We start from the raw sequence: 16,140 nt of genomic DNA on the forward strand, positions 1-16,140 counted from the left end.
TCTGATAAATGAGGTGTTATTACCATTCTATCCACATTACTAGAGGAAAACTACAGTCAAAGAATGTAGTGTGTGCGCCAGCGTGTGTGTGTGTGTTTGTTTGTGGTAGGGAGGGGTTGTGTGTGTGTGTGTAACTGTTCTGATCCCCCTCTCTGTCTTTCTCTGTTACATTCTCTCTCTCTTGTGTGTCCTACCATCGAAGGGTTTCTCCAGCTGTATCCAGTCCTTGTAGACGAAGTTGCAGTAGTCTTTTCCATGCCAAAACCTGGTGTTACCCCTCAGCTCTCCTACACCTGTCTGGAGGCTCCGCACTGAACCACTGCCTGCACACACACACACATACACACACACACACACACACACACACACACACACACACACACACACACACACACACACACACACACACACACACGAGAGAAAGAACATAACAGAGAAAGAAAGAGAAAGGGGTCAGATCAGTGACACACATATACACACACACACACACACACACACACACACACACACACACACACACACACACACACACACACACACACACACACACACACACACACACACACACACACACACACACACACACACATACCAGCGCTGTCCAGGGAGCTGATGCTGTCTGCATGCTGCAGAGTGTGTTTGTGGAGGTGTTTGACCAGGGAGAAGTGCATCCTCCTGGTTCGACCAATCCCCTTCAGCCGTGGAAGCTCCACCCCTGGGTTTCCAGGCAGTGATTGGTTGCCTCCGTTGCTATTGGCGGCACCATCAGTAGAGGACACTCCCCTACTGGAGGGATGGTGGGCAGAGCTCTGAGATTGACAATGAGGATAAAGGTTAGGGTCACTTATTTTTGTGGTTTTATTTAAGCTCAGAAGGTTTTTGCTATTCCAAGTTTGTGTGTGTTTGTGTGTGTGTTTGCGTGTGTGTGTGTGTGTGTCTGACCTGCTCCATCTCCAGGGCAACAGAGCGTGTCACACTCCCCACATCTGTCAGGCGATGCTCTCGGTCGTCCCAGCGACCGTACGCCAGGTCAATCCCACCAACGAAGGCCACTGATTGGTCGATGACGATGATCTTCTCGTGATGCGCCCACAGGTAGACAGACGATGACACATGGTCCGGGTGGCGCATCACCTGAAGGAAAAACACACACACATTTAATACACACACACAGACACACAGACACACAGACACACAGACACACAGACACACAGACAGACACACAGACAGACACACACACAGACAGACAGACAGACAGACAGACAGACAGACAGACAGACAGACAGACAGACATACAGACAGACAGACAGACAGACAGACAGACAGACAGACAGACAAACACACAGACACACTCCTACCTTGATGTTGGGGTGCAGGTGCATTAGTGTTCTCTTGCTGTATTCACTGTTGATGCCCAGAGCTAGCTCCACCTCCTTATACAGCATCACAAAGATATGAACCCCCTGTTGCTGTTGGGAGAGAGAGAGACACAGAGAGAGAGAGAAAGTGAGAGAAAGACAGAGAGAGACAGAGAAAGACAGAGAAAGACAGAGAGAGTGAGAGAGGGTGTATGGGCCAATTCCAACGTTCCTATTATATTAGCTAACATGTGATATTGGGGTATTAGTGGGTAGAAATGTAATCTGGAAAAACAAGTGTAAACTCACTGCTTTGCGTTTGAGGATGCAGTCCAGTCTCCATTTGTTTCCCTCCACAACTGGCCTCTTCAGGAAGATCTCTGGACTCAACCTACACACACACACACACACACACACACACACACACACACACACACACACACACACACACACACACACACACACACACACACACACACACACACACACCAAAACCTATTAATGACATGTGGTAAGCTGTTCAACCAGTTTGAAGGGCAAACTACTTTGCATTGTACAGTGTCTGTCTAGCTCCAGGGATGGATATTTTGCCAAAATATTTGAAAAGAAGTCGACGTACATCACATATGCTTCAGTTGACCTCATCCTACTCCCCCCTACTAGTGTAGTGAGAGGTGAGCCAGGTGAGTAACATCCCTCTCCCCCCTACTAGTGTAGTGAGAGGTGAGCCAGGTGAGTAACATCCCTCTCCCCCCTACTAGTGTAGTGAGAGGTGAGCCAGGTGAGTAACATCCTACTCCCCCCTACTAGTGTAGTGAGAGGTGAGCCAGGTGAGTAACATCCTACTCCCCCCTACTAGTGTAGTGAGAGGTGAGCCAGGTGAGTAACATCCCTCTCCCCCCTACTAGTGTAGTGAGAGGTGAGCCAGGTGAGTAACATCCCTCTCCCCCTACTAGTGTAGTGAGAGGTGAGCCAGGTGAGTAACATCCCTCTCCCCCTACTAGTGTAGTGAGAGGTGAGCCAGGTGAGTAACATCCCTCTCCCCCCTACTAGTGTAGTGAGAGGTGAGCCAGGTGAGTAACATCCCTCTCCCCCCTACTAGTGTAGTGAGAGGTGAGCCAGGTGAGTAACATCCCTATCCCCCTACTAGTGTAGTGAGAGGTGAGCCAGGTGAGTAACATCCCTCTCCCCCCTACTAGTGTAGTGAGAGGTGAGCCAGGTGAGTAACATCCCTCTCCCCCTACTAGTGTAGTGAGAGGTGAGCCAGGTGAGTAACATCCCTCTCCCCCCTACTAGTGTAGTGAGAGGTGAGCCAGGTGAGTAACATCCCTCTCCCCCTACTAGTGTAGTGAGAGGTGAGCCAGGTGAGTAACATCCCTCTCCCCCCTACTAGTGTAGTGAGAGGTGAGCCAGGTGAGTAACATCCTACTCCCCCCTACTAGTGTAGTGAGAGGTGAGCCAGGTGAGTAACATCCCTCTCCCCCCTACTAGTGTAGTGAGAGGTGAGCCAGGTGAGTAACATCCCTCTCCCCCTACTAGTGTAGTGAGATGTGAGCCAGGTGAGTAACATCCCTCTCCCCCCTACTAGTGTAGTGAGAGGTGAGCCAGGTGAGTAACATCCCTCTCCCCCCTACTAGTGTAGTGAGAGGTGAGCCAGGTGAGTAACATCCCTCTCCCCCTACTAGTGTAGTGAGAGGTGAGCCAGGTGAGTAACATCCCTCTCCCCCCTACTAGTGTAGTGAGAGGTGAGCCAGGTGAGTAACATCCCTCTCCTCCTACTAGTGTAGTGAGAGGTGAGCCAGGTGAGTAACATCCCTCTCCCCCCTACTAGTGTAGTGAGAGGTGAGCCAGGTGAGTAACATCCCTCTCCCCCCTACTAGTGTAGTGAGAGGTGAGCCAGGTGAGTAACATCCCTCTCCCCCCTACTAGTGTAGTGAGAGGTGAGCCAGGTGAGTAACATCCCTCTCCCCCCTACTAGTGTAGTGAGAGGTGAGCCAGGTGAGTAACATCCCTCTCCCCCTACTAGTGTAGTGAGAGGTGAGCCAGGTGAGTAACATCCCTCTCCCCCCTACTAGTGTAGTGAGAGGTGAGCCAGGTGAGTAACATCCTACTCCCCCCTACTAGTGTAGTGAGAGGTGAGCCAGGTGAGTAACATCCTACTCCCCCCTACTAGTGTAGTGAGATGTGAGCCAGGTGAGTAACATCCTACTCCCCCCTACTAGTGTAGTGAGAGGTGAGCCAGGTGAGTAACATCCTACTCCCCCCTACTAGTGTAGTGAGAGGTGAGCCAGGTGAGTAACATCCTACTCCCCCTACTAGTGTAGTGAGAGGTGAGCCAGGTGAGTAACATCCCTCTCCCCCCTACTAGTGTAGTGAGAGGTGAGCCAGGTGAGTAACATCCCTCTCCCCCCTACTAGTGTAGTGAGAGGTGAGCCAGGTGAGTAACATCCCTCTCCCCCTACTAGTGTAGTGAGAGGTGAGCCAGGTGAGTAACATCCCTCTCCCCCCTACTAGTGTAGTGAGAGGTGAGCCAGGTGAGTAACATCCTACTCCCCCCTACTAGTGTAGTGAGAGGTGAGCCAGGTGAGTAACATCCCTATCCCCCTACTAGTGTAGTGAGACATCATTCACAAAATAAGCATTTGTGTTTAGTGAGTCCGCCAGATCAGAGGCAGTAGGGATGACCATGGATGTTCTCTTGATATGTGTGTGAATTGGACCATTTTCCTTCCAAAATGTAATGAGTACTTTTGGGTGTCAGGGAAAATGTATGAAGTAAAAAGTACATAATTTTCGTTAGGAATGTAGTGAAGTAAAAGTAAAAGTTGCCAAAAATATAAATAGTAAAGTAAAATACAGATACACTAAACAACTTGTAGTATTTTTACTTAAGTACTTTACACCACTGCCAACAGGTGTACAGGTAGCATTACATTACACTACCACACATTTATACAATCTCACTTATCAGGAGTCGACTGTAAGAATACTGTACAAGTTTTTGATCTGGGACTGGTAAACTATACCACATACATAGACTGCATTTACACTCTGCTTGGGTGATGACATGTAGCTGTGTTATGTTGTGGTGAGTATTCACACTCTAACTGCTGATGGCAATGTCTATTTCCCTACACACATACACACATACACATATACACACATACACACACACATACACACACACACATACACACACACATACACGTAAACACACAGGCATGCACGTACCACCAGTCAGTGATGAAGATCTCTTCTTTAGCTTCTTCCAGAGCATCGGCTACATCCTCCATGTAGGTCTTCCCATTCACATACCTACACACACACACACACACACACACACACAGACACACACACACACACACACACACACACACACACACACACACACACACACACACACACACACACACACACACTGTGGTCGACACCTTCTAGTTCCTCATTTATCATAACAGAGTATTTTAGATGGAGTTCCAATCAACCAAACCCACATGATGTTGGCTACAGAAACACATTCTCCACAGACAGACAGGCATAGAGAAAAGCTCACAGACACACACACTTAACATTGACTAAACTTACATCTAACTACTAAACTTAACATTGACTAAACTTACATCTAACTACTAAACTTAACATTGACTAAACTTACATCTAACAACTAAACTAAAGTTACATCTACTAAACTTAATATTGACTAAACTTACGTTTAACTACTAAACTTAACGTTGACTAAACTTACATTTAAATACTAAACTTAACATTGACTAAACTTACGTTTAACTGCTAAACTTAACATTGATTAAACGTACATCTAACAACTAAACTTAACATTGACTAAACTTACATCTAACTACTAAACTTAACATTAACTAAACTTACATCTAACTACTAAACTTAACATTAACTAAACTTACATCTAACAACTAAACTTAACCTGAGTAATTTGTTTTTGGGGGGGGGTCGATTGTTGTTTCCCAGTTTCCATAGTTACCATTTGGCAGGGATGTTCTGCTCCTCCTGGGCGAAGGAACCAAATCGATGGTCTCGTAGAAACGCCCTCCCGTGTTTACGGACAAAGTCTTCTATCGCCTGGCCCCACCACCGAGCATGTCTGTAGCTGTTCAACTTCAGTACAAGGCACCTACACGCACGCACGAACACACACACACACACACACAGTTAACTCCTTAATCTCCTGGCCCCACCTCTTAGCACATCTGTACACACATACACACACTACACCTGGAGAGGCTGTCGATGCGTACTCCGTATTTGGTCTCTGTGTCTTTGGAGTCCATTTTGACGCTGAACTCTTTGTCCAACAGGAGAACAAAGGAAATGGCTCCTGAGTCTGGCTTCATGTAGAAGAGGAACGAATCCTTCACCACCAACCAGCTACACACACACACACACACACACACACACACACACACACACACACACACACACACACACACACACACACACACACAGGGAGAAATACATCAGTGTGTGTGCGTACATGCTTGTGCGTGCATTGTGTTTGTATGTGTGTGTACTAACCGTTTAGACCAGCGGTAGCAGACTTCACTGTGACCACAGCAGTTCAAGCCTGGGATACGATGACCTCCGGAACGCTTGTGTATCATCCCCTCCCTGAAACACGTTGAAATGATGAATACACAAAATAAAACAAATCTATTTTCAGCTATTCCAATAACAATGGGCATGACGGCGCAGTCATAAAGACAGTATCTGTCAATAAAGCTGTTGTTCCTCACAGTCCTTTAGGTCCCAGGTCATGGATGAAGGACATCTGGCTGACGTCTATAAACTCCATCTGAGGAGAGAGAGGAACCGTATTAATGGGTATTAGATAAAGAGAGAAGTAGTAATCGTTCCAGTTCCAGCTACGGTCGCCTATAGTCTAGTCTAGTCTAGTTTAGTAGTACCATAAAGATCCATTTATATTACTACAGGGGCTATGTCATCAACCCTCAAAGTTCCGTAATGGGGCCAAAATGGCAGCCATCTTGTTCAGGGAGAAATTCAAAACCAGTCTAATTGCAATGAATGGCATTAGAGGCCTAATCCTGGTTTTACTTATGCAGGAAAATAAAAGTAAGGCATGTGATGTATCAGAAATTGTGTAATGGAATTATAGTCAACCTAAAATATTGTCATATCATTTTAAATACAGTTTATACAGGTTTTATACACATTTTCTGTATAAATAGCCTCTAAATATATGTAAACAGACCATACATGTCTCAGATTTGTTGGAAAGCTGAGAGTGCCATTATATGACACAATATCAGAAGTCATATCATCAAGTGATTTCAGACAGTGTATGGCTGTGGATTGACTGGATTGTTTGAATAGACTGTTGGCATATTGGCAGTCCTCTAAAATGGTCTGGCTAGTTAACACAAATCCAGTCCAGATAAATTCTTCAAATTCTGTATTTTACACAATATTTTATCACAGCACTGGCAAACCATGGTTGACCAACTCCCTGACCATCATAACAAGGTTCATGTCCATTCTAGTATTGTAATTCCTAATTCTATGAGTAGTACTCACAGTGTGGTAGTATTTCCTGTACATGGCCATCCTTAGTAGCTTGTTCAGATAATCTTCCAGCTGTTTCTGTACAGGGAACATAATACATGCAGTATTACTATAGTAGAGACGTACTATACAGTGCAATGTTTATATGAAGTATATACTGTATTCTCCTATAAAGTTAATACGACAAACACGCAAAAACGCCTACCCTTCTGCTGTAGACCTGTTCGTCTTGTGCCAACTCATCTCTGCCACGCGGTAGCTCCGGCATATGTCTGGCTTCACTCTTCTTCATTGTCCTCCTCCTCGTTGTGTGGCTGAGAGAGAGCGAGAGAGAGAGAGAGAGAGAGAGAGAGAGAGAGAGAGAGAGAGAGGGAGAGAGAGAGAGAGAGAGAGGGAGAGAGAGAGAGGTGAAGAGTGGTAAAGAGGAAGAAGGTAGGGTCACTCACTGGTATTGGGGAGAAATAAAATGTACATATCTACTGTTCCATGAAAAATCCTAATATTTCTATGATAAAAATTCATAGTATATCATTTAGTACTTGATCACTTTACAATTTGATTTGTGTGTGCGTGTATACGTACAGTGCCTTGCAAAAGTATTCATCCCCTTGGTGTTTTTCCAATTTTGTTGCATTACAACTGTCCCGCCCTGACCTTGGAGATCCTTTATTCTCTATTTTGGTTAGGTCGGGGTGTGACTAGGGTGGGCATTCTAGTTTCTTTATTTCTAGGTTGGGCTGATATGGTTCCCAATCAGAGGCAGCTGTCTATCGTTGTCTCTGATTGGGGATCATATTTAGGCAGCCTTTACCCACCTGTTGTTTGTGGGATCTTGTTTTTGGTACTGTGCTGTTTAGCCCTACTTACGTTATGTTTCGTTTTTATTTTTTATTTTTTTTGCGGTGTTCATTAAATAAAGAAAGATGTACGCCTACCACGCTGCACCTTGGTCCAATCCTTCCATCAACAAGCGTAACAACAACCTGTAATTTAAATTGATTTTTATTTGGATTTCATGTAATGGACATACACAAAATAATCCAAATTGGTGAAGTGAAATTTAAAAAATAACTTGTTTCAAAAAAGTATTACATTTTTTTTCTTTTTTAAAGTGGTGCGTGTATATGTATTCACAACCACCTGTGTGCAATCTAAGTGTCACATGTTCTGTCATATATACACCTGTTCTGAAAGGCCCCAGAGTCTGCAACACCACTAAGCAAGGGGCACCACAAAGCAAGCGGCACTATGAAGACCAAGGAGCTCTCCAAACAGGTCAGGGACAAAGTTGTGGAGAAGTACAGATCAGGGTTGGGTTATAAAAAAAACCCGAAAACTTTGAACATCCCACGGAGCACCATTAAATCCATTATTAAAAAATGGAAAGACTATGGCACAATAACAAACCTGACAAAAGAGGGCCGCCCACCAAAACTCACAGACCAAGCAAGGAGGGCATTAATCAGAGAGGCAACAAAGAGACCAAAGATAACCCTGAAGGAGCTGCAAAGCTCCACAGCGGAGGTTGGAGTATCTGTCCACAGGACCACTTTAAGCCGTACACTCCACAGAGCTGGGCTTTATGGAAGAGTGGCCAGAAAAAAAGCCATTGCTTAAAGAAAAAAATAAGCAAACATGCTTGGTTTTCACCAAAAGGCATGTGGGAGACTCCCCAAACATATGGAAGAAGGAACGCTATGTCTGACGCAAACCCAACTGTCACGTCCTGGCCAGTATAAGGGTTAACCTGAAACCCCACCTCTTTAAGGAATACCTGGGATAGGATAAAGTAATCCTTCTACCCCCCCCCCCTAAAAGATTTAGATGCACTATTGTAAAGTGGTTGTTCCACTGGATATCATAAGGTGAATGCACCAATTTGTAAGTCGCTCTGGATAAGAGCGTCTGCTAAATGACTTAAATGTAAATGTAAATGTTAATTGTTATTGTAGTTTGGTCAGGACGTGGCAGAGGGTATTTGGTTTATGTGGTTCGGGGTGGTGTTTTTTCCTAAAAGGGCATTTGATTTAAGTATTCCGGGGTTTTTCGGCACTGTTCCTTGTTTACGTATTTCTATGTTGATCTAGTTGGTTGTATGTCTATGTTTGGTTAATTGGGGTGGACTTCCAATTGAAGGCAGCTGTGTGGTGTTGCCTTTGATTGGAAGTGCTATATTAGTTGGGTGTGTTTGTCTGTGTAATTGTGGGAGATTGTTTCTTGTTTAGCGTGAGTGAGCATAACAGGACTGTCCAGTATATCGTGAGTGCGTTTTGTTATTTTGTATATTCATTTTGAGTTTATTAAATGTTCAAAATGAACTATCTCAACTCTGCTGCATATTGGTCCTCATTTTCCGACGATGATTTCGCCATATCGTCTGACGACGAAGAAATCTCTGACACCAACACCTCTCATCACCCCGAGAACACAGTCCCTGCCGATGTTTTTCATCGGCAGGGACTGAGAAACTGGTCAGAATGAAGGGATGATGGATGGTGCTAAATACAGGGAAATTGTTGAGGGAAACCTGTTTCAGTCTTCCAGAGATTTGAGACTGGGATGTAGGTTCACCTTCCAGCAGGACAATGGCCCTAAGCATACTGCTAAAGCAACACTCGAGTGGTTTAAGAGGAAACATTTAAATGTCTTGAAATGGCCTAGTCAATGTCCAGACCTCAATCCAATTGAGAATCTGTGGTATGACTTAAAGAGTGCTGTACACCAGCGGAACCCATCCAACTTGAAGGAGCTGGAGTAGGTTTGCCTTAAAGAATGTGAAAAAATCCCAGTGGCTAGATGTGCCAAGCTTATAGAGACATACCCCAAGAGACTTGCAACTGTAATTGCTGCAAAAGGTGACTCTACAAACTATTGACTTTGGGGGGGTGAATAGTTATGCACGCTCAAGTTTTCAGTTTTTTTGTCTTATTTCTTGTTTGTCTCACAAGCTAAAATATTTTGCATCTTCAAAGTGGTAGGCATGTTGTGTAAATCAAATGATACAAACCCCCCAAAAAATCTATTTTAATTCCAGGTTGTAAGGCAACAAAATAGGAAAAATGCCAAGAGGGGTGAATACTTTCGCAAGCCACTGTATATGTGTGTGTGTCTGTGTGTGAGTGAGTGTATACGTATATATGTGTGTGTGTGTGTGTGTGTGTGTGTGTGTGTGTGTGTGTGTGTGTGTGTGTGTGTGTGTGTACCTGCGGGAAGGTAGCGGTACCCTCATGAACATCTTGTATCGGACCAGTTCTCTGTGGAGGTCCATGAAGTGTTTCTCCTTTCTCTTGACCACCCAGCTGAACTCTCCATGTCTCAGCTCAATCTTAAACACTGCAGGCTGACTCTACACAGACAGAGATCAAGTGTGAATGTGTGTGTGTGCGTGCGTGTGTGTGAGCGTGCGTGTGTCTGTGGGTACCTTGTTGACACTCCTCTGTGCCGTGATGTTGAACCTGTCCTGGGCAGTGTTGAACCTCTCCACCTCCAGGATCTTAGCAGTGATGGGAACAGTAGGGAGGTAGACCCTGGCTTCTGACTCCTTAAAACCCACAGTGTGATACACAGCACTGAACCCTATACGACTGTCCCCTGGAGAGGTAGAGAAAAGGCCAATAGGATACAGCTCTCATCATATCATTCATATCAAGAGCTCTCACACACACACACACACGCACACACGCACACACGCACACACGCACACACACACACCTATGGTGGTAGGGTCATTGTCAGTCTCCTCTCCATCTCCCATGTCCAACTCTCTGGTGTCCAAACTCTCAACTACGTCCGACATCTTCCTGCTGATGCCGAGGCCGTCTGTGATGTCACCGGGTTCCACAGCGATGTCAGAGGGGTCAGAGGTCATCAGTTGAAGGCTGCTGGTGGTGGGGGGGACTTTACCCAGCATGCCTAGCTCTCAGCCCTCAGAACAGGGCACACCTGGATGAGGAGAGGAGGAGAAGAGAGGAGCACTTGAACCGTTGAATAGTCATAACGTTGTTTCTGTCCAAGAGTAAGAGACAGTTGTATGTTGCTCTGCATGTATTATCACTTTCTACTGCAGTGCAGATCATCCCCGCAGCAGGGTGTGTGGGTGTGTGTATGCACGTGCTTGCCTGTGTGTGAACTTGAATTTGAGGGAGACACACACATACCTGACATCCTTCCCCTCAAATTCAAGACTCCCTCACACACACAGCCCAGAATAGAACCAATGGTTGTCCACTAACAGTAGAGGGCCATTGGTTAGAGATGCTGCTACCTCATTGGCTGACGCTGGCCCTGCAGCGAGCTACAGGAAGTCAGTGGAAGCTGTCTTCCAAAATAGTAGAGTATAGAACAGTGTGTGTGTGTGTGTAATGGGTAGGACAGGACCAGTACTATCATTAATGTCTTACAGGAGACTATAATGCCAGTCATTAGAGCTCTGCTTGTACCCTACAGTAAGACTCCCAGCACACAGAGTAGACTACGTCTCACTGCCAGAGCCAGAGAGAAATAATCATCTTAACAGGCACTGGGCCTTTCCAAACACACCACATTAAAGACAGAACCCAAGTGTGTGTGTCCTTAGTGCAATGCCAAGCCAGACAGACAGGCGGGGCTCCATGGCAACAAGAGTGATGTCATCTCTGGTCAGAAGTCTAGAAAGTTCTCTGAGGCAAGTCAAGGCCTGCGTGCACACACACTCACACACACACATTTGTCTGTAAAACTCTGTTGGCTTACGACAGTGTCTGGCTCTTTGTGTGTGGTAGCATGTTGAGTCTTGTTTTGTGTGTGTTACGCTCTCATGATGACGTCTGTGTGTGTCAGTGAGTTCTGACTGGCCTCAGAAAACCTTCAGATAATCTTCTAGACTACTGTGTTGTATTTGGTGTCCTATTTGTGTTTGTATTGATGAGGGATCCCCGTTTCTTCCTGCCAAGGCAGCAGCTACTCTTCCTGGGGTACAAACAAGTTAAGGCACTTACATTACACATAAAACTAAAGACTACACAGTCCATCATATAACATTATTACAACACTGCATATCTACAGTACAAAATGAACAGATCATTAGCATATTACGCATGTTCAGAATGATAACAGACACGGTGTGTGAAGCTGTGTGTGTGCGATTTATATCAGTGTGGCATCACCCACCCTAGTGTCTAGGGTTTCCGCCCACTACCTAGAAGTCAGCCGTAGCACGGCACAGTGTGTGTGTGTGTGTGTGTGTTTGAATCCTCTCTCTCTCTTTCCGTCGCTCACTCTCTGTGACACACACACAGACACACGCACACACACACACCGCTTTAGGTCTCGCCCGAGGCCTCTGTCATGTCCCAGTGGAATGGAATGGTTAAACTTCAGTCAGTACTGGAATGAATGGGATCAGAGAAAGAGAGGGGGGGTGATAGTGAGAGAGAGGGGGATGATAGAGAGGGGGAGAGAGAGCGAGAGAGAGAGAGAGAGAGAAAGAGAGAGGGATGACAGATGGAGTGTTGCTTTTATCTCGCTTCTCTGTTCTGATGGAACATTGTCTACTTCCTGTTTCCTGTCCAGGGTTGTCATGATGATGGGTTTTGGCAAATAGGAGAAAACTATAAAAACCAGCTACTCTATGTCGCCAATCATTCTCCTTCCTTATTTTTCTATTCGTTTTTGATAAATTGTTATCTACACACGCACAAAGACACACACACACGCATGCACGCACACACCAGAAAGATAAGTGAGAAGAGATTTGTGTACACAACATGGCATTTACAGTCAACGTGGTGCCAACCTCCGCCTAGCACAGATGACAGAGAGAGAGTGGTCTGTGACACCTCTGTCTCTGCCTACACTAAAGCTGTCTATTATCTAATCATTTAGACACTGGAGAAAGAGATAGAGGGAGAGAGAGACAGATAGAAAGAGGGAGAGAGAGACAGAGAGACAGAGAATTAGAGAGAGAGTGAAAGAGAGACAGAGAGAGAGAGAGAGAGAGAGTGAGAGAAAGAGAGGGAGAGAGAGAGGGACAGAGAGAGAGAGAAAAAGAGGGAGAGAGAGAGAGACAGAGAGAGAGAGAGAGAGAGGGACAGAGAGAGAGAAAGAGAGGGAGAGAGAGAGAGAAAGAAAGAGAAAGAGAGGGAGAGAGAGAGGGACCGAGAGAGAGAAAGAGAGGGAGAGAGAGAGAGAGAGAGGGACAGAGAGAGAGAAAGAGAGAGGGACAGAGAGAGAGAGAGAGTGAGAGTAATCGTCATTATCACCAGAGCTGAGTCCTGCTGGCTGTAATACAAGGCTTCATTGTACTTCTTTGAAGGAACACATCTTTCTAACACACACACACACACACACACACACATACACACACACACACTGTATTCTACTTTCCAGCAGGTGGTTTGAGTTTACATGTTGGCTTGATCTCTCTGAGCTGAAACCACCTGTGTGTGTGGGTGAGTGCGTGTGGGGACCTGAAATCTCCAAAAGTTGGCACAAGGATAGTAAAACAAGGAAGATTCTCCCACATGGGGACATTTCCCACGTCCCCATGAGGACAATGACTATGTTAATCTTAGGGGTTAGGTTTAGGGTTAGAATTAGGGTTAGAATTAGGGATAGGGTTAGAGTTAGGGATTAGGGGTTAGGGGTTAGGGAAAATAGGATTTTGAATGCAAAAATAAATTTGGTTCCCACAAGGATAGAAGAACAAGTGTGTGTGTGTGTGTGTGTGTGTGTGTGTGTGTGTGTGTGTGTGTGTGTGTGTGTGTGTGTGTGCGTGGGAATGAGAGTGTGCACCGTTTCACAATTTTATCCAAATGTTGACAATGACTGTTACAGTTATCCTATTTGGATGAATGACTGATCAAACATAATCACTGATCAAACATAATGACTGATTAAATATAATGACTGATCAAACATAATCACTGATCAAACATAATGACTGATCAAATATAATGACTGATCAAACATAATCACTGATCAAACATAATGACTGATCAAATATAATGACTGATCAAACATAATCACTGATCAAACATAATGACTGATCAAATATAATGACTGATCAAACATAATCACTGATCAAACATAATGACTGATCAAATATAATGACTGATCAAACATAATGACTGATCAAATATAATGACTGATCAAATATAATGACTGATCAAACATAATGACTGATCAAACATAATGACTGATCAAATATAATGACTGATCAAACATAATAACTGATCAAATATAATGACTGATCAAACATAATGACTGATCAAACATAATGACTGATCAAATATAATGACTGATGAAATATAATGACTGATCAAACATAATGACTGATCAAATATAATGACTGATCAAATATAGTGATTGATCAACATAATGACTGATCAAATATAATGACTGATCAAATATAGTGATTGATCAACATAATGACTGATCAAATATAATGACTGATCAAAAATAATGACTGATTAAATATAGTGATTGATCAAACATAATGACTGATTAAATATAGTGATTGATCAAACATAATGACTGATTAAATATAGTGATTGATCAAACATAATGACTGATTAAATATAGTGATTGATCAAACATACTGACTGATCAAACTAGACAGAATGACAAGACAGATCTAGTCAGTAGTCAGACTAGACCTAGTCATCCAGCCAGAGGCTTCTAACTGCCCCACCATAGTTAATATGTATTCAGGAACAGGATGTGTAGAGCAGAAAGAGGGAGACAGAGGTCATGAAACTCAGCTATGATTGTTTTGTTAGGAGAGGAGCCCAGCAGAACTGTGTAATGTCTTATATCACCTATAACAACAAAGAGACTTGGTGTAGTCTTTGAAACGTTGAATCTGTTCTACAAATGTGGCAAGTAACAACGTTACCAATAAAGACGGCACATGCACTCGTGAGGAGAAAATAAGAGAGAGGAAAGGCGAGAAAGAGAGGGAGAGTGAGAGAGCAGTAGGGAGAGGAGAAGGGGATATGAACGAGGGAGTGAGTTGAAGGAAATGGAGAGGGAGGAAAAGGAGAGAGGGAGAGAACAGTAACTGTTCAGCTAGCGAGGGTCAGTCAGTCAGACATTTCAAAAGCAGCAACAAGCTTTCACGACATGGTGGGAGAGAGAGAGCCAAGGTACACACACATACACACACACTACTTCTCCATTGGAACAAATATAGAACCGGGTGACAGAGAGAGAGAGAAAGAAAAACTTCACTGACCTGCTCCTGTCCTCATTTTGATTTGTCCCTTTTCTAGACTACTGAGTAGACTAAACACACACACATATGCACACATATGCACACACACACACACCCTATACACACTCAGTGTACTATTCCTCTTGTATAACAGAGTGTATGTGAACGAATGTACTGTGGAAACAACTCCTCGAAGAAAATTCCTCAAGAGAGGAGGGGCTACCAAACTCTAAACCAATCAGCTGCATTGAAACAGTCATACCCTCCCCCTGGGTTCTCTCATTGGGGGAATCTGCAGGGATCTGAGCTGAGTTGGAGGGCTTTGGGTAAGGGGAGGGATTAGAGGATAGATCAAAAAAATTCTAAGACTGACAGCCAACAGGAAGGAGATCAGAGACCTGGCATTGTGCTGCCAGGACAACAACCTCTCCCTCAACGTCAGCAAGACAAAGGAGCTGATCGAGGACTACAGGAAACGGAGGGCCGAGCACACCCACATCCATCGATGGGGTTGTATTGGAGCAGGTAGAGAGCTTCAAATTCCTTGGTGTCCACATCACTAAGGAATTATCATGGTCCACACACACTAACACAGTCGTGACGAGGGCACAACAACACCTCTTCCCCCTCAGGAGGTTAAAAAGATTCGACATGGGCCCTCAGATCCTCAAAAATCTATACAGCTGCACCATTGAGAACATCTTGACTGGCTGCATCACCACTTAAAAAAAGAATGTAAAAAATATTTGACCTTTATTTAACCAGGTAGGCTAGTTGAGAACAAGTTCTCATTTGCAACTGCGACCTGGCCAAGATAAAGCCTAGCAATTCGACACATACAACAACACAGAGTTACACATGGAATAAACAAAACATACAGTCAATAATACAGTAGAACAAAAGAAAACAAAAAGTCTATATACAGTGAGTGCAAATGAGGCAAGTTAAGGCAATAAATAGGCCATGGTGGTGAAGTAATTACAATATAGCAATTAAACACTGGAATGGTAGATGTGCAGAAGATGAATGTGCAAG

General features: G+C 44.4%; 1 protein-coding gene across 1 annotated transcript in view; it reads right to left on the reverse strand.

Moving 5' to 3' along the window:
* The window catches only part of LOC115196210 (phospholipase D1), a 19,709-nt gene extending 4,405 nt beyond the window's left edge, over positions 1 to 15,304 (reverse strand). The window contains exons 1-16 of the mRNA XM_029756837.1: positions 15,127 to 15,304; positions 10,626 to 10,856; positions 10,336 to 10,505; positions 10,118 to 10,260; positions 7,120 to 7,228; positions 6,927 to 6,992; positions 6,125 to 6,183; positions 5,907 to 5,999; positions 5,607 to 5,759; positions 5,356 to 5,505; positions 4,590 to 4,673; positions 1,668 to 1,749; positions 1,359 to 1,469; positions 943 to 1,134; positions 593 to 809; positions 195 to 323 (exon numbers count right to left, since the gene is read on the reverse strand). Of these exons, the coding sequence (XP_029612697.1) occupies positions 195 to 323; positions 593 to 809; positions 943 to 1,134; positions 1,359 to 1,469; positions 1,668 to 1,749; positions 4,590 to 4,673; positions 5,356 to 5,505; positions 5,607 to 5,759; positions 5,907 to 5,999; positions 6,125 to 6,183; positions 6,927 to 6,992; positions 7,120 to 7,228; positions 10,118 to 10,260; positions 10,336 to 10,505; positions 10,626 to 10,824 (1,957 nt within the window). The 5' untranslated portion in view covers positions 10,825 to 10,856; positions 15,127 to 15,304. The remainder of the gene's footprint in view (positions 1 to 194; positions 324 to 592; positions 810 to 942; positions 1,135 to 1,358; positions 1,470 to 1,667; positions 1,750 to 4,589; positions 4,674 to 5,355; positions 5,506 to 5,606; positions 5,760 to 5,906; positions 6,000 to 6,124; positions 6,184 to 6,926; positions 6,993 to 7,119; positions 7,229 to 10,117; positions 10,261 to 10,335; positions 10,506 to 10,625; positions 10,857 to 15,126) is intronic.
* Between the last annotated feature and the right edge of the window lie 836 nt (positions 15,305 to 16,140).

Source organism: Salmo trutta, chromosome 6 (assembly GCF_901001165.1).
Source record: "Salmo trutta chromosome 6, fSalTru1.1, whole genome shotgun sequence".
In the NCBI taxonomy this organism is placed as follows: Eukaryota; Metazoa; Chordata; class Actinopteri; order Salmoniformes; family Salmonidae; genus Salmo; species Salmo trutta.